At 41.6% G+C, this 22,890-nt stretch overlaps 1 protein-coding gene across 1 annotated transcript in view; it reads left to right on the forward strand.

Moving 5' to 3' along the window:
* Positions 1-7,866: 7,866 nt before the first annotated feature.
* The window catches only part of plcl1 (phospholipase C like 1), a 135,548-nt gene continuing 120,524 nt past the window's right edge, over positions 7,867-22,890 (forward strand). The window contains exon 1 of the mRNA XM_086266754.1: positions 7,867-8,772. Coding sequence (XP_086122880.1) covers positions 8,587-8,772 — 186 coding nt within the window. The 5' untranslated portion in view covers positions 7,867-8,586. The remainder of the gene's footprint in view (positions 8,773-22,890) is intronic.

A 22,890-nucleotide genomic window follows, 5' to 3' on the forward strand; every position in this document is an offset into this window, starting at 1 on the left:
CATTATTAAAAACAACAGTAAACCTATTATTCTAAATGATAAATGATGCCACGTCACACCTTGAAATATTTTAGATGCCTTCCCTTCACTTTAACCCTGATGCGACCGTATTAAGGACGTCACTGTGACATCAGACAGAGCCAAGAGTGGAAGATTGAGATTACTTGTTCACACGCAGACCTGTATCATGTGAAACTTAGCCATATTTAATTTAAGCATGCATAAATAGAACACTAGAGAGAAAATAAAGAAAAGCACAATTCCAGTTTACCTGCACGTGACCTGACACCTGTCTGTCTCTGTTGTGGTTTCATGGGTCATGCTACCTTTGCCTTATTATTCACCTTTTCTCTGTCTGTTTTTGTTTAAAGAGGGTGACTAATAAATCTTTAGAAAAAAGATTATAATCTTGGAACCTTGGGAACATTTCTCTTGTTTTACCCATATGCTAAATCCAGTTTCCCCCTATTAGCTACCATTTTGCTCTGCACTCCTACTTGTTACAAGGAAGCTATTGCCCCTGTGGTAAAATAACTTACACAGCTTGAATAGTCAGGCTTTGTGCTTTCAAACAATACATAATTTGATTTACCAATAGGCCAGCGTCAATCAATTCAAATTACTTTTATTGCCTAAAAGAGGGGTGGGAGACATTGTTAGCAAAAAAAGGGCTTAGCTGTGGAGTCACATCTATGTGGGAGAAGGTGAATTCAGCATAAATCAGACGATCTGACGGATGAGAACAGTGGATTGATAAGACAAAGGGAAAAAAAAGTGCATTTCAAGTTTAGAATACAGAGTAACTTAGAGACTTTCACTCGTAACTTTTAGAAAGCAGAAAGAATAAGTCACACATGCAACATCCATATTAAAAACTTCCTGGATTCCTGCCACTGCTCCCAAACAGCTGATGAATGAATCACTACATCCTGCCTGAGGCTCTGACGAGGTGGCTGAGCCTCACCACCATCTAAAGACGTCAGATTAACATTTTCAGAGCTGATTCTGTTTTCTTCCTGTTCCCTTTAAAAAGACAGAGACTATTAAAATATTCTGCAAGGAAGCAGAAAAATCCAACTTAGCGGTAAGAAAAACGCGGATTTGTGTATTTTCCTTTTTGTGTTTCTACGTCCTTTGCGTGCCAGTGCTTGCTCTGAATACTGAGGAATAAATAGTGAGATAATTACAGTAATGTAAATAACTAATAAGAAAAGATTCCTCTCTGCTTTCTCTTATTCTTTTCCCACTATCATAAAGTTCTTCATGCTCTTTCATGTTCCCGTCTCTTTGACCCAGGAGTTCATAGATAAACTTTATAGTTTGTGTCTATTTGAATATCTTCTGTTTGCTTTCTGTTACTATATTTTCTTCATGTATTTCCTAAGTGCATTTAGTCTGAAGCTCTTAGTTCCTGAGTACAGTTTTGTTTATATTGCTTTCCTTTTATTTGATTGATTGATTGATCATACTTTATTCATACTTTATTTCTCGTTAAGTCTCCGTTTCTGTTCTTGTTCCTGTTGGATATTGATAATCTTTTGTCGCTCGTGTCTTGCTTTGACTTTTACTTCCTTTATCTTGTTTCCCATGATTGGTTACACCTGTTTTTTAACTCACCTGTTCCACATTTACTGAATCAGCCTTTGTGTATTTAAACCCTCAGTTTGTGTCTGTCCTTTGTTGTGTTGTCTCTCATTGCTCTGTGTTTTGTGAGTACTTTAGCCTCTGAGTATCCTGTGCCAACTTTTCCAGGACCCACAGAGCTCCTGTAAAACTTGTATATGTACACGTCACATGAGCCTTAGGGGGTCTCCACCTCTGCTGCTGGCTTGGTCAAAGTCAGTCCTCAACCGAACCACTTGACGGTCTTCCTCGCTGGTTGCCAGCCTCCAGAGGAGAATCGTGACGTGCCCCATCTCCTTCATCGCTGCCTGCTGCCTCCTTGACCTCCAGTCTCCAGCGTCCTGCATTTTGGCTCCACAATATACTGTTTATACAGCAGAATATGATACAAAAATGTCAAGCTGTTCCTTTTATTTATTTTTGTTAATATAAACACAGCCTTGAACAGATGAAATAGGATGGAAAAGTTAAAATCTACAGTAGAGATTTTCCTTTGAATGATTTTGTACTAAAATAGATTTAAACTCCAGTAACAGTAAAACAAGCTTCTCCATGTTCCTGGTTATCATGGAGACAAGCTTCATAACCAGAACAATAAGTACCACGCTATCTATTACATGTCTAAAAACAAGCAATGGTGATTACACCTCCGCCCACCTGAAAAACCCTGACATTGTACGTGCTACTGTGCATATTAAAAACACACACCGTGTAAACAGAAATGTACAACCAAAGGAATGTGGTAACTTAAAAAAAACATACACAATCTTTAAAACTGTATCTGGAGGAACAGATACCATAATCTCTATAACATTGCTTTATGGGAAGAGCTTTCGAACTGGTGTAGCAACCTTTATTCAGCAGAAACAGAATGATGTGGTTTGCATAACTGCCACCTGCTACACAACAAATTCAAGGGAAGACAGCTGACCTCAACTTGAATCACAATGCATAATAACAACCATATGTATGTGTTGTGCTCGCAGACAAACGTAGCCACGATTATAAAATGTAGGATTCATCTCTTTGATAGAAACGTGCACAAAGCAGGAAAGAGATTTTCTCACGGTGCACAGGTGGATTCATGAAATCAGCAGCACTGGCACACCTGGAGGCACTGAGAGTGAGTGCAACACATTTTCAACACATTCAACTGAAAAAGAAAGAAAAGAGAAAAAGTATTTGCATATATTTCATTAAAATTTGTATCTGTGTATGAAAATGCTGTGTGGTCTATGTGCATTGTGCAGATACCTGAAGGTCTTTTCAGTTTAAAGAGATATTATTGACAAAAGATATAATAAATAACTAAATAAACGGCCAGCAGCAGCAACAAATATTGAGAACCGTTTAAAATAAAAGGGAAACAATAAATATTGAGAGAACAAAGTTTTTAATCTTCAGGATTATTGTACATCTATTTAAATGATAAATTAACAGTTATGTTACAGTAATGTACAAAGTCACAATAAAATCCCCATGCAGCATTTCCTGTTTGCCTATAAGTTTTAAATATAAGCAATGATGTATATTCTATTTTTTAAATATAATATTTAATATATTTGCAAGAGTTTCAAGTAAACTTTTGTCATTTATGGGTTATTGTGTGCAGAATTTTGAGGTGAAAAATGAATTGAATACATTTTGGAATAAGGCCTTCTGATCAATCTATTACCCTTTAAGGAGGGGTCAAAGGTCAAACATGACAGCACTACCCATATTGGTTTTGATAGAGACAGTAAAGCAGGGAGAGAGAGGGGAAGACATGCAGCAAAAGGTCGGGGGTTGGACTTGAACCCGGGCATACTGCTCACGGTCCTTAAGGCATGTGGTTGCCCACTCACCCTGCTGAGCTAAACCGACGCCCCCTTGTACAGTATTTTACAGACATTATATAGACAATACACGGCGCACTTAGTGTCATAGAATTATAGTTTCTAAGTTTCAAGGTTTTTTGTCAGTTTTGGACCAATAAGTCATTAAGATGACCTTGAAGGCCTTGGTGGTTGTAAGCCAGATTTTAATGTTAACATGGGCTCGCTCTGCAACTCTAACACATTTTATCAGCATGCATTCAAAGTTTCTCAAGGTATCGTGCTCATAGACAGAATGAAGAAACACAAGCAAACGCTACCAAAACACGACGTAATCGTAATTATTAAACAGAAACTAGAGTTTGAAATGATAATAAAGGGAGGTGCTGTGGTGTCAAGGCCTCAGATGCAACCCATGGTGGTTCAGAGGGGGTCAATATTGGCCAGATCAGGAGTTTTTCTGTCGTTCGGTGGTCAGTAAATTGTTCTTTTAAATAAATTAATGGGTATATGGTGTAACATTCCTCTTATCTAGACAAGAGTAGCTGCTCTGGTTGCCCCCAAAGGCTGAGGAGGATGCTGATCTAGTGCATACCACAGTATGTCCCAGTGCTATGTGTGGCTGTCACCCCAGCCATCTGAACCAAACCAAGAAGAGGTAGGAATGCGTTCCAGGTGTAGTGTTTCCATGGTCAGTTACTGCCATCCAAAAGGAGTGGACGGGGGTGACGAACCCACATGGCATGAAAATAATCATCTGTGCTCCTTGAAGTGCACTGTGAACAGGTGTCTGTGTTACTTAAACTCATTTAAACTGCAGGTAGCTCAAAGTCAAGTCTCATCACATGTACTTCCCAATGTGTGACTTGGCCTCCAAATCACAAATGTCACTCTTCATCATCTGCTTAACCACCGCGGTCTTAGTGTCTTCAGACAGACCAGTTACCTGCATTAACCCGAGCTGGGTTATTCCAACAATAACTTCTTGCAAATGTGGATCGTTAACACTTTCATTACCAACCTGCATGACATAATTATATTTATGTTTGTGAAAATATGATTGTATGAATTCAGCTAACTTTTTCGATGGCCCTGACCCTCAGAGCTCACCCATAGCACCACTGCTGCAACACATATGATAGGCTCCTGTCAAAATCACAGCTATTTAAAGTCACCCGTGACATTTCAACAGTATTAAAATCGAGGCCATTCATTAAGCCTCCACTTGTTCTTTCTGAGCCATTCCTTGGTGGATTTGCTGGTCAGCTTAAGATCATTATCCAGATCAAACGTCTACTTTGGAATCTGCAATTTTCAGACAGCTGGTGTCACAATATGTTCAGGCAGCATCTGATATGTTGGAGAATTCATAGTTTAAATAGGCCTAATAGGCCTAATCTCATACACCTTATACTACTATAAATAGATTTGAAGGTGTGGTAAATGTGAGTTCAATTCCACCATCTCCACACCATCTTTCTGTGTGGAGTTTGCATGTTCTCCCCGTGTTTGCGTGGGTTCTCCCCGGGTACTCCGGCTTCCTCCCACAGTCCAAAGACATGCACTTTGTGGGGATAGGTTAATTGAAAATCTAAATTGCCCATAGATGTGAATGCGGGAGTGAATGTGAGTGTGATTGTCTGTCTCTGTGTGTTAGCCCTGCGACAGACTGGCGACCTGTCCAGGGTGTACCCCGCCTCTCGCCCTATGACAGCTGGGATAAGCTTCAGCGCCCCCCGCGACCCTGAAAAAAGGATAAGCGGAAGCAAATGGATGGATGGAGGTGTGGTAAATGTCTGGTTGTACTCTTTTCATGTGATATACCTTTACGTTGCTGTTCATGATGAAAATGAATACAAAGTGGCAGTTTTATGTGGCATTTGAGTATATAACAAATAAAATTTGTTGATATATAATAATGTTTTCTTTAAAAGTCATCAGCTTCCTTGGGATGGGCTTAGTTTTCATGAAACCTGGAAACTACAAGGCAACAATCTGTGCCTCCTCTCCTTTTATGGGAAAATATAAACAAATGAATTCCTTCTTTCTCCGAACAAACCAGCTTGCATACTTACTAGCAGCGAGGTGCCACTGGCCAGCTTTATGCACTAATAGGCCTCACCCACTGACCAAATTCCACAGCTGTGTGGCTAAAGGTCCAGCCATACACACACACACACATTCATATCTACTCAGTTGGGAACACCTTCAAATAATAATTCAGGGGATTCAGTGAGTTTAAGCCAAATCTCGACCAGCTTCAAAGTGTTTCCACTACATGAGAAAGGTGCTGAAGTTCAGCTGGGATTTAGGACTCTTTCATGTTGGCTTTGTGGCATAAAGGTATATTATTTCACATGAGCATTGTAAGTATACTCTCTCTGCAGGATCTGCTTAAACAGGAATATTGTTGATATATAATGGCAGAGGCTCACAGTCACACCTGTTTAAACGCAGTCAAATTTCACATTATTTATTATTTAAACTGGGATTTTTAGGCTCCTCGAATAAGACTGTTTGGATTTCATGATGAGTTCGAATTAAAAATAATTTTTGAAAGTATTTGGAGTTGACTGCCATGACACTTAACACATATATTCATGACTCCCAGAGGATGAATCCGATAAAGTGACTTTCAGCTGCTCCCTTACTCACAGCAGGTAGCTTCACATGTTTGAACCAACAGATTTTTTTTCTTTTTTTTTTTTACACCAGATAGCCTTCCTGCCACAACTCCAGAGAGATTTGTGTCTCCTACCAGGATTGAACCAGGGATTTTCCACGTGGTAGGTAAAAAAGGAAACGACGAGCAAACACTTTCGATGTATGATGATAATCCCTTTGCTTAGCAGTGCTGCTTTTAATGACATGATAGCCACGTTCCCCAGAGGATGAATCCTATGGATTATGAGGATCTCCTGACTTTTCTTCAGCACCTCATGGTGGTTTATGTTAGGTTATTAATAAAATGTCGAGGCAGTGAGAGCCCTGAGATGTCTCAGATATTCTTGTTCCCCAGAGGATGAATTATGTAGACACTGATCATACCTTTTGTTTTTAATGAAATGAAGACTTGTTAATTTTTCTCCCAGATAAATTCTACCCTTTCTTTAAGCTTCCAACTTGATGATTTCTGTCTGTAGTATCTAAATCAGATGGTCAGCACCTGTCACCTGCTTTGAATAATGTGGTTGGCTGGGGTTCCGGCTTCCTTCCACAGTCCAAGGACGTGTGTGTTAGGCTGTCAGCTGTCCGGGGTTTACCTCGCCCGAGACAATAAATGGATGGGTGTTTTGCATCCGTCTTTCCCAATACTTTGTGGCATCTGTCTGCATCAGTTCACCCTGTTTATACGTCACTGAGAGAGCAGTAAATCCCTGTTGCTGCCTCTTGACCCTGATCTCTGACCTCCCTGGAAGAGGCTGCTGCTGTAATGAATGAATAATGTAACACACTTTTATTGCACCTCTGCACTAGTCATTACTGGTTGCCTGTCACTCTAAATCAGCATCCACTGAAAAGGTCAGAGGTCATAGGTCAGGCTTGAAGCACATCTGTCTCAGTTCTCAGTTGCCTGACCATGAAACCCAGAAGACGGGTTGGTCCTCCTGGGTAGTTTGATGAAATGGCTTGTTTTGATGGGAAATTCCCATTTCTCCGCATTCCTCTCAGTGGGTCAAAAATATGTTTTACACTAAAAAAAGAAGTTCAGATTCGATGTGAGAGGCTCAGTGGATTTTTTTTAGTTTCATTATCTGGTTTTCAGGCTATGTTCTACAATATTTGGGACTTATATGTGTAACCTGGGATGTCTAACAGCATTAGGTATAAAGGCTTTTTTTCCCGTCATATCAGACCTGAACCTAAATGTTACTTTTATTATTCATTGTTATTGTTTGGCCAGTTTATTTATGAATTCTTTGCCAATAAAACATCAGACTATAGTCAGAGTCAGCACATCACTTTTCTTTTGCTCTGCTTGCATCTAGTTTTGAGGTAAGCGAAGAAAAACACCAGAAACAACATTTTGATAAAAGCATTCATTTACACTGAAAACCTGCCTAAACTGAATGCGTAAAATCTGTTCCTCCTCTAATCCAGGAGCTGAGCTTAATTAGAATCAAATATATGATCCATTTCAGCACATCGGACATGATTTGCTAACTCTGTGCGGATAAAATGGTTTAAATTTAGGCTCAGCTGGGAAATACAACCAATACATTAGCCCACATAATGTCCTGTCAGCTCCTCCCCACGAAGTGTTAGGAGTCTCTCTCGGTCCCGTGAACTCGGTCGTCCACCTATCGGAGGCTCTGAGTGGCTCGGATCTCCCCAGCCGCCGCGCGCACTGGCTGCTCCGCGCGTCATTCGTGCTTTTTGGCCGGCGTGTGGGAGGAGCTGGGTGGAAGCGGTGAAGGGAGGGGTTCGCGGGCGAGAGGCGGCGCGACTGTCAGTTGTGTTCCGCGTCCTCGTCAAAAGTGGGCTCTTGTTGGTCTGAGTGCAGCCAGCACAGCCGGAGCGGCTGTTTCAGTGAGAGCGACGCGCTGCCAGGAGGCTTAGGTTTGCTCCTCTCCGCACTTTGACGTCCTCGCGCTGTGGGAAGAAGGCAGGGGAGCTGCGCAGCCACGCAGGCTCTACTCTGAAGTGTCCTCCAACATTTTCTCTTCAGCAGCAGAAAAAAAAGAAAGGAAGAAAGAAAAGGCGCTCCCCGAAGCTTTACGCGCGCTCCCATGTAGTCCCGCTGTTCGAGCAGCAGAGGAGGCGGACGGGAGACGGAGAGGACTTGTTGCGCGTCTCCGGGGGACGCATCAGTTCAGCTTTCATCCAAGTGTGTCTGCGCGCGCATGTGATGCTCTGATTGGAGCGGACATGGACTGTGGAGATCAGCTCCGACTAACAGCCTGAAGTCAGCGCGGATTTGTGCTCAGCGACTGAGAGAGTCTGCTCACAATCAAGGAAACCGGGGTGCTTAGTTTCCTCCAGGCGGACAGAGCTGCTGCTGCTGTCGGTGCTGAAGACAGGACTCGTTTCATCTTTAAATGGCATCCAGGCACAGCAGAGGCAAACTTTATTCGGGTCAGATCCGACGAGTTGATTAATTTTCCCTCTCAAATTACTTTTAAATCAACTCCTCCGTATCCTCGTCGACATGTCTGAGCGTGATGGATGTGGAGATGGGCTGTGCAGCGACGAAGCGCCCGACTATATTCCACAGAGAGCGCCCCGCGGTCGGCGCAGCGGTGTCATCCTCCCCGGCGGCGGCGGCGGCCAGGACACTGATACCATCCTGCTGGAGTCGGTGAAGGCGGCACCTCGCCGGAGCAGCATCATTAAGGTAGTGTAACGCCAACCCAGCCTGCCACACTGTTTATTTATTCATTTATTACTTGTTGTTCTGGCTCAGTTTTCCCGTTAAGTCATGAGAACATGAGCCCGAACGCCAAACACTGGATCCGTTGGATCCACTTTGATTCATTCACGGTTGGGAAATGGCTCAACAAGTGACACGCCTCCTCAGGAGGAAGCCAGTGAAGCTGCAGGGACGAAAATTTTGGGAATAAAATGTCACAGCTTGCTTTTAAATGTTTTGACTTTCCAGTCCCTGTGACGCCAGGGTTCACGGACCACTGCACCTTCCCAGTGCCATCCAAGAATTTTCATGGCGCGAATGCATGCCAGCACCCACGCATGTCATAGCACACTTCCAGCTTATAATGCCTGTAGTGTATTTTATCTTTTAGGTAACATGTACCTAAAAGATAAGTCCACAGTTTGTGTCTTTATCATTTGAACAAACAAATGAGCTGAGCAAAATGTGCACAGTTCTGAGCCAGCTGCAGGGAGAGGATCGTGCACAGCAAGGGTGAAAGAATGCGAGTTGTTTATGGATGAAATGCTCTGATAAGATCTTCTTCACTGTGCTTCCCTGCACTATGCGTACTTCCATCCTGGCTCACACTGTAAATAAATGTTACCTGGTTCACCCTCGTCTCTAAACTCAAACTCACCTCGGCTTACGCTGGAACGACCCCTCACCTGCTGGCCCCCTGACCTCTGACATGCTGCTCCAGCCTCACCTGTGCTCGGGTTGCAGGTCACTAAACTTTCACAAGGAGCTGAGTGAGGAGGATCGTGTTTGAGGGATGTCTAACATATCTGCTCAGCAGGATCCTCTCCACCTCGGCTCACATGTCACTTGACTTGTAGCAGCAGTGTATGTTAATAAAACTCCAGGTACCGAGCTACTTAAGTACAATTTTAACCCTCCTGTTGTCCTGGGGTCATTTTTTACCCCAGAGGACAAAAGGAGTGTGGCAATCAGGAGGACATTACAAAGTTTAAGCTTCTTCTCCTGCCTGTATGAAAAATTCACAATGCAAGAAATGAATAAATGAGATCAAACGTCACTAAAATTTCGTAGTTTGTGTATCACTGGTGTAGCCCACCTGGGTGGGCAGGTGACTCATATACTTTTAGGCTATTGCTGTTGTGAGGTCTGGGTTCAAATCTGCCTTGGGGTCATTTACCTCTGTCTGTTCCTGTCTTACTCTCCAGTGTTGTGTCTCAAGAAAGCCCCCCCCCCCCCAAAATAAATCCTATAATTTCACTGTTTCTTGCAGCATGTGCTTGCAGCAGGTCAGTTACCCTTTTTCAGTGCTAGGGCTTCTCTAACTGTGGACTAAATGTGGAGATATATATGCACATTACATCGACGCCCCTAAATCAACATCTTTATGCGCGTCTCAGACAGTGTAATATATTAGTTATTATTAGTTTTTTCTGTAACTGTGAGTGCTTTCAGTTTGTGAAGACAAAATTTTGCTCCCAGTTTCTATATTGTGATGTTTGTGCTGTAGTCCTTCCTTCACATTAGAGGCAAACACTGAGGTTTATGACCTTCTGAGTCCGCTTCCCATCTGATGCTATCAGGTCATTCCCATATTTCATGTCAGCAGTCAAGTCACATGGGATGGTGACGTTTCTGGCCCTCATCAGGGGTGTACACAGGCAGAGAGAGTCAGCCCCATCTGGGTGACCCAGCTGAACACAGAGTCCTTTGACAGCTGCCGGCAGAGGAAGTAGATAAAAAGATGGACGGATGAGAAGCGTGATGTCGGTGACAGCCACTGTAATTAATGGAAATGTGTCAGGATGTCAATTACTGCTAACAATCAAAAACAAATTGGATTATGATCCACCGAAAACCCCAACTTTCCCTGATTCATAAAGTGACTGTGATGCACTGCTCATTGTTGACCTGTGTTTAGGAGGAAAAGACCTTTCACATCCTCTGATAATAAGAAAGTTTGTTAATATCAAAGCTATAGTCTTACCTTTTGGTGTAGTGAAACCATATAGAAATATGTGGCTATAACTATATGGACAATGACAGTTATTGTGAATTAATTGAATGTGGGGGTTGTTGTGTTACTTCTTAGGAAATCATCCCCACCAGCAACCAGATTCATTAAGAACTAAAGCGTCTTAAGAAATTTGAAATGACTGCTCTGATGTTTTTTAAGTTACAAGTTCGTCAAAGTTTAAAAGAAGATGAACAAAACAACCACAGAGACACTAAAGCTGACCTCAAAGCTCAAAACCACCACAGAGAGACTCAAACATACAAAGAGATGTAAAAACTGATAAAGTCTGATTTATGCATCATTTTCTAGTAGGATTGCACTTTTAATTTATAAATACAAAGCAGGAGTGACATAGTGTTCAAAGTGAAGGAGTCACACATTTTCCCTCCGTCTACACACACAAACTGGGATCTCTTGAGATGAAACCAACAGAGCTTTTTACTTGAAATATGTTACCCTTTACCTTCAGTGAAAGTGAAGTGAAAGGACGCGGCTGCTTCCTTCACATCTCACATTACCATGACAACAAATGCTCACGTGCCTGCAACACCCACACAAGTTACATGTCTGTGGGTACACACACCCCTGTTATTGCAGAACACCACATCAAAACACACACACACACACACACACACACACACACACACACACACACACACACACACACACACACACACACACACACACACACACACACCTAAGTCACTCCTTGTCCAAACTTTTGCACTGATGCAGCAGTTGCACCTTTTAGCTTTTAGCTCAGGACCTTAAATGTAGCTAACAGCAGAGATCATTATATCAGTTTGTTCTCCTCTAAGAAGCTTTAAAGGGCGTTGAATTCATCAAATGGCTCTTATATGAAATTATATGTATATATGTACACGGAAACATTAGTATCGTAACACTTTCATTAAATCTGTCACCTTTCTCCGTACCTTACATATTTAATATGTTTGAAAAATTTGCTGTGTCCACTAGAATATAAAGTAATGCCCATGGGTTCCAAACAATATTCGGCTGCACAGGAGGAGTTTGTGGCGTCACTCTAGATATGTGTGAGAACACTGAGTACAGACAGGGAGTGAGGGGAGATGGTGACAGGTATGACCTGCAAAACAAGTCACTGGACAAATGTTTGTTTTGGACCTGGGTATTCTTGAGTTTTTTGGTCCAATTTTTATCCAGTCAAAAAAATCGTGTTGTTCTAGTCTGTGTCGCAGTTCCTGGTAATCTGTCAGTACTGAACCTGTTCTCAAAGAACAGCAACCTTATTAGCAGACCTCGAGAACTCATGCACATTTGCAACAACATTTTTATTAAGCAACTACAACAAGTGTTGGGATCTCTGGTGATCAAATGTTTTGGAGTCATGGCTGACAGGATTACACAAGTGTATGTCTGTTACCTCTGAACCGCTGTTGTTCATCTTTTCCCCTCACAATCTATCTGGGAGAGTTTCACGCCCATCCAAACCCTGAAAACCTTCCAGCAGCCAGTCACCTCTTGACCCCTGTTGCCAGAAATAGCTTGTCCTCCTTTTCCAGTTTAATAAGCAAATAATTGTATGTGTAGGGCCTCAGAGAAAAGCCCTCTGTTGCTTTTTAAGGGTGGAGGGGCACAGAGAAGAGTGTAGTAAGAGCAATGTGAGCTGGTTTAAAATGCACAAACTTGCTTGTTAGTTCATTCGCTTAAATTTTTTTCTCGCTAATACAAATTAAGTAACAAAATTGGTTGAAGACCAGAGTATCTTTCAAAAAAAGAATCAGCAGAAAGACGCCTGAATACACAGCAAAACTTGAAAGTCTTAAACTGTTCCCACCTCATCATTCAGGCTCATTCATGAGTTATAATTCAGGTTGTAGTTGCTGAGGCAGCTGCCAGACGCTGCTTCATCACGTATAAAGAGTGAGCAAAGGGGACGTTAATCTCAATCAAGTTAAACACATTAGGCTCAGGCTGTAATATCAATTTTCCCTAGCAAACCATCAGAAATTAGCTTACGACATTACTGTGTAACAGACCAGAAGGCAAAACATGCACTCTGTGGTAGACATGCCAGTCAGGCTGGGGAGTGGGGTGTAGGATTAGCAGTGAATGAAAACAAACACACGCAGACTCACACACACGCAGACACACAGGTTTTCAGGATCGAGCTCAGGGGAAGGCTTGGTTGGATGTCTCCCTGACAGGCCTGCGTGTTGGCTGACTGCTCACTGCTGGAGTGCTGAAGGACACCATCTCTCTCCATCTCTGTTGCTGTAGTGTTTTGAGCGTAGAGCCTTGATGCCTCACAAGTTGACTAAAATTAAAATTGCAGCAGCGTTTCCAGGAGCCATCGAGTTTCCTAAACATCACAGATGTTTAAGAAGTGAGACAGGAATTAATGCATTATCTAATTCTTTTTCACAAGCAACTTGATGGAGATATATTCATCTGGCTCTGTCTGAAACAAATAATGTAACCACTATGCTATTCGAGCTCTGGAGGCCAGGATTACTGCATTGGAGACTCGGCTTCGTACCCTTGAAGAACCTGTAGCTACCCAGGCCTCTGTAGCCGGTGCATCCAAAGGTAGCGTAGGCTCCGGAAGGACCCTGAGCAGCCGGGGAAACAGGATGGCTGGGTGATGGTGAGGAGGAAGCATAGTCTTAAACAGAAGCCCCAGGTACACCCCCAACCTGTTCATGTGTCTAACCGCTTTTCCCCACTCTGCGACACACCCGTCGGGAATCAAACTCTGGTAATTGGCGATTCTGTTCTGAGACATGCGAAGCTGGAGACTCCAGCAACCATAGTCAATTGTCTTCCAGGGGCCAGAGCAGGCGACACTGAGGGAAATTTAAAACTGCTGGCTAAGGGTAAACGTACATTCAGTAAAATTATAATTCACGTCGGCAGTAATGACACCCAGTTATGTCAATGTTTGTAAAGACCCTTTGGCTGGCTTTCTGATTTTCTACATCTGAAGATATTCATCAAGAAGTGTTTATCATAGATTCCGACCGTGTAAGTAATACTTTATACTTTGTGACAAATATTTGGGGAACATCATGAAATGTAACATCCCCAGTGAGTGTGCTGTCCTGTGGATGGCCTGAGTTCAGCCATGGTGAATTGACTGAGATGTGAAGTAGCCAACGTTGTTACTGGCCAGCATTGCAGGGATTAGACAGTCCTGCAGAGAGGAAAACTAACGTTTCTATCTGGCCCAAACTTGGATAAGAGAACACCCGGGATATTAGTTGAACCATATACAACAACAATTGCTACATAATAGCTGTCTGGAAAGGTCTGATGCTAAATGATTAGCAGTGAAACGAGCCTAAAATGGCTTGTGTCAGGTTAAAACGAGGGACTGTATAAAGCGTCAGTAGGATTCTTTTAAGCTGAATTATGCAAAGCTACTTGAGTAGCTGGAGTATCATAATAAAAACATAGAGCTGGAAATAATAATAGGTCTCCTTTTAAAAGCCTTTTAAAATCATAATGAGGTGAAAACATAAAGGTTTAGAAGTGCACAGGAATGTGGCTCTCATCCATTATCCCAGTCTGCCTCTTGCCCTCCTGCAATCCGCTCTCCTTGTTCTGCATCTTAACCTTGCCAGTCCCGGCAACTTTCTTCCATTTGCCACCACTTTGATTTTTGTTGTTTTCCAAGGCATCATTGTTCTGACTTCACTCTAATTTTCGGCCACCCCCTGCTGTGCCGAGATGTGAACAATGATTTGCTTGCACTGTACTCCTGGAAACCCGTCAAGAGTAATAACAAAGCATCCCTTGTGGTTATGTGGATTTTGTGTGTGATCAGTTGCTAACCACTAAGGGCCCTCTGTCTTCCAGTATCATTCAGCCACTGGTGCCACATCTCTCCGAGTACAGACCTCATCACAGCTGCTGGTCAGGAGTTTGTGTGAGTGAGAGCGAAAGAGACAAAGCACATGTGGCTCTGTACACACACTTGTTATTGTTATCATTTCTCCACACTTGTGCGTCTTTTGGCCTTGGAGGGTTCAAAAATAGAGAGACGGCAAAAGTTATGTCTCTTCACCTCAGAGTATAACGTGAAATTTTGTAGTAATAAAAAAACAGCTAATACAGGAAGAATGTATTATGGTGCCTGCCTTTACAGCGCAGTGTTGTGTGAAAATAACAGATCCATTTCTATAATATTTAAAAAAATCTGATCCATGTAATTGTAGGAAGTAGTAAAAAGCTGAATGCAAAGAGAATTAGCATAGGTACAAAAAGTAACTGTTAGAGCCTGACTGATTGATCAGTAGGCCAATACTATACATTTGCCGATATATTGGTATTTGAATGATCAATAGTGGTGGCTGTAGCTCAGGAGGCAGAGGAGGTCATCCACTCATCAAAAGGTTAATGGTTCAGTCTTTGGCTGCTCCAGTTTCCAGACAAGATACTAAAGCCCAAGTTGCTCTCCAATATGTTGATCAGGGTATGAATGCATGTGAAAGAAAGCTTGTATGTGCTTGTATAAATGGTTGAATTAGGCAAGTTCTATAACACACATTGAGTGCTCAAGTAGAGAAGAGAAGTACTATTAAGGAACTAGTCCATTTACCAATAAACGAAAATTAAAATGGTAAAGAAGAGATGGGAGAACGAGCAAGGGGAAGACATTCAAGGGTCCAAAGCCTGCATTAGCCTTATATGGCTACCTGCTCAACACAGCTGGGGTTTCACTTGATGCAAAAACAGTTAGAAAAGAGCTCGGGAGCCACCTGCAATAGCCAGAAGAAGAAGGCTAATTTAGTCTTATGAAGGTGTACCTATAAAAATGAACCATATAAGAGGGAATGGGATCTCAGAGAGTGTCGGGAAAAGGAAAAGTGAGAGCACTTTGGTCTCAGCACATTATTGGAGAAAGCTATAAAGCAATCTCTGAAATCTATCTGAAAGCCCATCTATCTACTATGAGGCAAGAAATAGAGTATCTTCTGAACACAGTGAAACAAATAGATCAGGTAAAAGCTAGGTACCATAACATCACAACATCTGCTCATCTGTCTTCCTGATCTGATACACGTGGATACTTCACACATGAAAGGCAAATTTAATAGAGTTAACATTATTGGGAATGTCCACTTACTGTGTCAACTTTACCTCTGGACAGTTTCAGCGTTCTGGAAATCTATTCTCCAAACAGATGAGCCAACAGTGGAGCTGTTTTGTTACCACTAAAATAACCATATTTGGTGAAAAGGCAACACTGCATCCAACTAAAAGAAACTTTTTTCTAACACTAACATTATTGACCGATATTAACTATTAGAACATTGAGGACTTTGCATAATGAAAGGAACCAACGAATCAGGCTTATCGAGACATTCTTCAGTAGAATGTCATGTTGTTGGATATGGGTTTGAAGCCTGACTGAAAATGGGTCATTCATCAAGAAAATGGCCCAAAGCATTCCAGCAAAATAATCAAGGCGGAAAAAGACTAATTGACAGTCTGCATTAGCCATGTCAGAGTATGTGATCAGAAGGCTGTGGCAAGGAGCAGTGTGCAAAAACCCCTGAACCGGGGAAAAGACATGCTTTTCTTTTCTTTATATAGAAGTTCTTTGGTTGAATAATTGTTGGTAATGTGGATGCAAGAAGCTTTTGACAACTGTTAGTTTACATATATAATCTAAAGGCATCTCAATCAAATAAAATGTTACTAGTGTCACAGGTAATAGAGAATGCATTTAGCTATTTTGCTAAACTAGGCTAGTAGGCATTGAGCAGCACAAGGATTTTTTATTATTAAATGGAGCGCCTACATTGATTTCTGTCAATTGCAAACATGCATCAGAATGAGCTTTTTGTACAAGAAAGGAAAAAAGGTATTTTTGGCTATGCTATTGCGACGCTGCTTGTAACAATGTGGTGTGTAGTTCTCTTTGTATTTCACAAGGTTATACAAAGTAAAGGTCCCACGTGTGTCACGGTAAAGTATTAAGGTCACATGGCTTTGTAGGTTAGTGTATGTACATTTAATGGATCGTGTTTAACTTGAATAATCTGACTATAATCAGAAGTTTAACCTTTTAAAGGAAGCAATCACTTGACTGATACTTGAGGATGTATTTTATAAGGAGCTATAATCAAGTTTGTTGTAAGTACGGGAAATACAGCTCACAAGCGAGGAGTGCACATCACTGATGTGCACATGATGCACATCAGAAGGCTTCCAGGCCAATCTGAGGAAAGTAGAATTTTACAAAAGGTCTTAAAGAGACAGGAGCTAAAACATCAGAGAAAGAGGCGTAGAAGTGAGCAGCTGAATAAAGGGTCTGTATCAGTTAAAGGTAGTAAATGATGACCTTGGAAAAAAGACGCATTTGCTTAAAGCACGTGAGAGTGTGCTCGTATTTGTTGTCAGAGTTAATGCGACCAATATGGGATTTTAACGGTGAACTTCACTGCAAAGTCGACAAGGTCTTTGGTGCTGGAACTGCAGACGCTAGAGCGTGGAGAGGATTTTGGATTTGAATAAGTGAAAACACAGAGTAGTTTAAAGTTGAGTGGGTGCCATGCAGGGTGACTGTGGGCAAGGATAGAGGAGAGTTGTTTATATCTACAAATCACTTCCTGTTTAAAGCTCTCTGATGCATCCATCCGCATAAACACATGCACAGCTGTCTTTCTGTCACTGTCAGTCTTTGGGTTTTTCCCTGTGAAAAAGAGAGGGACAAAGAGGAAGAAGAAATGTCAGGAAGCAAAGAGAGCAGAGGGATGTTGAGATACACACACGGAAAACTGCTCAGTGTGTTTTGACGCGTTGTAGAAAGCGAAGCGCCAAGAAATAAATGTGAGGGAGGGTACTGAAAAAGGAGCGAAGGAAAATTAGTGTCATCCAGGCAGATGTAGTTTGCAGTGTGTGTGTGTTTGTCTGAGTGTCAGCGCAGTAGTGTGTGGCGTTAACCTCAGGGTGGATGTATCTGAAAACTCTAGAGACTGCATGTCAGCTTGTTTTGCTGTGTTGGGCTTCAGCCTGGAGAGCAGTGCACAGACACACCAACAGACATTCAGATCCTAAATGTTACAACAAAGGCCATTTTCTCACTGTGCTTGCTAGTTTGAATCCCTTGCTCAAAAACACTGCTTCTTTGGGATGACATGGAATTTGATCCCAATACCACTGAATTTCCACCACATTAATAATGCACTACAAACATACTGCACTAAAGCATATGCACATGGTATGACTCTATTTATATTTCGAGCTGCTGCTGTTAGCATTGGGAGATAACATACTAAATTAATCCAAAGCATAAAGTGTATGTAAGAGACAGGTGTAGGTTCCAGGTGAATGTGATGTTATGATGGCTATATCCATTAGAGCCTAAACAATTTATCAGCGAGCCAATATTAATGACCGGTTATTAGCTATTTGCTGATCTATCGGTACTGGCTGCATTTATCAGCCTATCAATGTTCCCTTTTTATATAAGACCTTAACAAGATGCACAAAAGATTTGCTTAAGGCCCACAAACACAAATTCCTCTTTTTATGTTGTAAAAATTAAAACTTTCCAAAACCTCAAAAATACTTTTATAAATTTCAAGTTTTGTCTGACCAATGCTCTGAAATTAAGCCAATGTACAGCCGATTACCAAACATAAAGACAGCAAATGTAGCTGTTGATTTCAGTTTCCTGTCATTATGCTAAGTTAAGCTTATCTTAATTGAGTTGCACAAACATCAAAGTTGTATAAGAAAATATTTATCATCTTTGTAGTGACACCAGGTACTGTCTATGAATCACAACCCAATCACAGTAGACTGAGAACGACGACGAATGTTTCTTTAATAATGTCAGAACAAGACAACGTAAAACATTTTTGTCTGTTGTTTTCTTTTTGCTGGCAGTGCAGGAATGTCGTTTGTGATGTTATCGTGATGCAGTCATGAACTTTATTTGTATGAACTGTGATTCCACTGACCTAGACCAGCTAATCGTCATGGACTTGGTTTGGGGGTAAAAATGTGCACATTTCAGTGTAACTGTCTTTGGATTGTAGCTCTGGTCTTTTGTCTGGCCTGTTGCTCTGTAGCATGTTTTCTGCAGCAGTGCTGCATCATTACAGTGTGTTCGGTCCAGCTGACATGTTGCTTGACAAAGACAGTGGGTGTGTCCTGACTTACCAGAAACTTGTATCTGGTCGTGTGTGTGTGTCATTTACAAATGTTTGTTGCTGTCTGAAGAATAAACAGCTGTCACGTGATTGTGAGCTTTTCTCTGTAAGCATGTATGAGTGAGTGTCTGTCAGTGAGTTTGTGTTTGCAGGACATGTTTCATTTTTTTCAGAGAGGAGGAATGTGCGCGGCTGCCAGGGTTGGCCTCTGTGACTTCACTTGGACTAGCACAGATCCCTGGCAGCACATACACCTGCTGCCATGGTAACCACATATGACAAACTCCCTCCACATTCTAACCAACCCCTTCCGCTCTCTGTGGTGTTGACCTGTAGTACTCAGTTTGTGGTTTCTGTTTACACAGGTTCATTGTGGGTTATCAATTAGTTTTTCTGACACAAGGCAAATCCCCATAAGCTAAATAATTGATTTTAAAGTGAAGATCTGGTTGAAGTGTTTGGGTTACTGTTCTCACTAGAGTCCTTTTAAAGGATGGAAACACAACTGTGCTGAAGAAATGTGTTGGCAGTCCTGTGTTGCTCATCGAGACCAAGCAGGTCTTAGAATGAACACGTTTCTTTGTCACTGCAGCACATCAAATCAAACAGTCTAGGAATGTTCTTGATAAGTCTACCCATGCCCAGTGCTGTGGTGGGTCCATTTGTAGATGTTAGATAGATCCTTTCCCATTTCCAGTCTTTATGTTAAGCTAACAAAAACATATTTGGTGCTTTTTTGCTGATGCTTGTAGATTAGCTTGGCATTACGACAGTAATCAGACAGCTAACTTTGCTGTTTTGCGATAAGCTCTGTGGTTGGCTGTAGATTAGCTTAGCATGACAAAAGAATCCCGAATAAACAGCTACCATTGCTGCTATATGACAAGCTGATCTGCTACTGCCTGTAACGTCATGTACATGCTAGTCTGTTAGCCCTGAAAATGTGTCATATTCTCTGCTGCTTATCTGGGTCCAGGTCACAGGGGCAGCAATCTAAGCAGACCTCCCTCTCGGTGGCCAATTCCTCCAGCTCATTTGGGGGAATACTGATGTGCTTCCTGCCAGCTGACAGATATAATCTCTCCAGCGTGTCCTGGGTCTGCTCTAGAAGAGCGGTCTCCAACCTTTTTTGCGCCACGGACCGGTTTATGCCCGACAATATTTTCACGGACCGGCCTTTAAGGTGTCGCGGATAAATACAACAAAATAAAACTAGTACCGGTACCGAAAAAAAGAAGATTTATTCATAACACACGTGAAAAGACCCGGGAAAACCGAGTTAACGATAAAAACAACAACAAAATAACGCTGAAAACCGATAAAAACCCTGAAAACCATACATTTCACACCTGAGCCTCAACTCTCGCGGCCTGGTACCAAACGACTCACGGACCGGTACCAGTCCGAGGCCCGGGGGTTGGGGCCGCTGCCTGGAACATCTCACCTAGGAGGCGCCCATGTAAAGCTTTCCCGTAAAGCTAAAAATATTACATTTTAAGTACCTACAAATGTTTATGAACAAGAAATTCTTTCATGTAAAATATTTTAGTGCCTTGATTTGACTTTTGCTGCCAGAATCACATACATTTTGTCATGCAACAAACATCTATGTGCCTGCGCCTGTGCATCTGTGGAAATTTACATTACAACACACTAACTACACATGCACCTCCGGCAGTAGTGATATAATACCAATGAGTACTCGGCCATGGTGTCCCCAGCTGTCCATGTCCATGTCAGGACCAGAGTATAATCAAGGCAGAAGTCAGCAATCAAACTGAGGCAGGTTAATGTCATCGACTGTTTTAACTATTTTGTATTTAAACTGTCAAGTGGCAGCTATTATTCTCCTGTGTCAACCTCAAGTTTCTGAATCTTATGGTACCATGGTTATGTCCATTTGAAGAGTGTACTGCGAGTGTACTAAGATGGGTTTTCAAACATTGCTCCTGTGGAGTCCGAATGGCATGCTGCTTGATGTGGATGATGGTCAAATGCTTACTGGTTGATAAGTGAACTTGAAAAGGGAAGGAAGCTACAGCAGAGTTTACCTGCAGACTAGTTGAACCACATATTATTGATACTGTACCCATCTGACACAGACCCACAGACTGGTCTGCCAATGTGCCACCACCACTGAACCATAATTTCTCAATAACAGAGCACTGGTAGCATTTTGATAGTGGGAAACATACAATATATGGACAAAGTACTGGGCCACCTACAGGAGCAGCTGGGCCATGCCGTAAATCTCCCGGTGCACAGTGTTGGTGCTGATGTTAATCCCAAAAGAGGTTTTGAAGTCTGAGTGATTGAATCAGAAGAGCTTTGGCAACTTTTGTTCACTATGTGCCTCAGCACTTGGCAACCTCACTCTGTACACTCTGTAACTTTATGCATTCTGCCACTTTGTGGCTCAGTTACTTGCAGATGGCTGTAGGATATTCAAGAGGGAAGAAAATACACAAATCTGCTTGTTGTAACAGCGCCATTCTGTTAAAATATGAAATTCAGTAAGCTCTTTAGAACAAACCATTCTTTCAGAAATGTTTGTCAAGGCAGGCTTGATGGCTAGGTGCTTTGTTTATATATATATATATATATATATATATATATATATATATATATATATATATATATATATATATATATATATATAATTTTTTTTATTTTTTTTTGATGTATGTGTATGTTGTTAAGATTGGATTGAAAACACCTGAATTCAAAGATTAAGATGTCTATTAGTGATGGGATTTCTGGCTCTTTCGGCTCCGAACCGGCTCTTTAGGTTGTTTTGTTGCTTTAATCAATTTATTATTAACAACAATATAAAATTATGTACAAAAGGAATTACTAATGTAAAAAAAAGTGGTTTTATTTATATATGTTTATACAGAAATATATGCAGTGGCCCCTAGAGACAAAGCATGTACAAACTCCAAAACACATCTCTAGCGTTAACTGAACTTCCAAAACAGAGCTGCCTAGATCACTTAAATTACACGACTGAAAGCATATATGAGTGCTTGTGTATTTATACACAAGCACTCATATACAGGGTGGGCCATTTATATGGATACACCGTAATAAAATGGGAATGGTTGGTGATAAAGTCCTGTTTGTGGCACATTAGTATATGTGAGGGGGCAAACTGCTCAAGATGGGTGGTGACCATTTAGAAGTCGGTCATCTTGGATACAACTTTTGTTTTTTCAATAGGAAGAGGGCCATGTGACACAAACTTATAGATAATGTCACAAGAAAATCAATGGTGTGCTTAGTTTCAATGTAACTTTTAAAATTTTCTACTCTCATGTGAAATTCCAATTTTAAAGCTTGTCATGAATCGCTGTGTGGCAGGCAGGAATTGGACCCAAAATGCAGGCCCTTAGACACGAGGGATGAACTCAAAACCACAGCTTTGTTTGCTGGCATGGGAAAAATGAACATACAAAGCAAACTAAACTGGAAACAACTGAAACGCACAGGGAAACCACAGGGCAATCCGCACAGCATGACAGTACAACACAACAGAGAGCAAGGGCAAACACAGGGCTTATATACACAGGGGAGTAATCAGGGAATGGGAAACAGGAGGGAGGCACGGCTGGGAATAATTGGACATAACGAGACAAGGGGAGAGAAACTAGAAACACTGACGAGAGACACGGACCTACAAAATAAAACAGGAACTCACACATGCAAAGACACAGACTAAGAAATGCAGACTTGACACAGGAATACACAGGCAGAAAAGACTAAACACTGAACTGCGGAAGAACAGAACTAAAACCCAAAGAAATAGAAAAACAGAACCAAAATACATCACAATAATAGAAAACACAAAACGCTGGGTCAAAAGACCCAGGATCATGACAAAGCTGTTCTAGTGTTTTTCAACCTTTACTGATATTAGAATTTGTATTATTTTTGATTTTGCCT

Source organism: Aulonocara sp. 'chitande type north' Nkhata Bay, linkage group LG16 (genome assembly GCF_057382095.1).
Source record: "Aulonocara sp. 'chitande type north' Nkhata Bay isolate Kocher_YH1m ecotype deep benthic linkage group LG16, A_spYH_male_GT1.1, whole genome shotgun sequence".
In the NCBI taxonomy this organism is placed as follows: domain Eukaryota; kingdom Metazoa; phylum Chordata; class Actinopteri; order Cichliformes; family Cichlidae; genus Aulonocara; species Aulonocara sp. 'chitande type north' Nkhata Bay.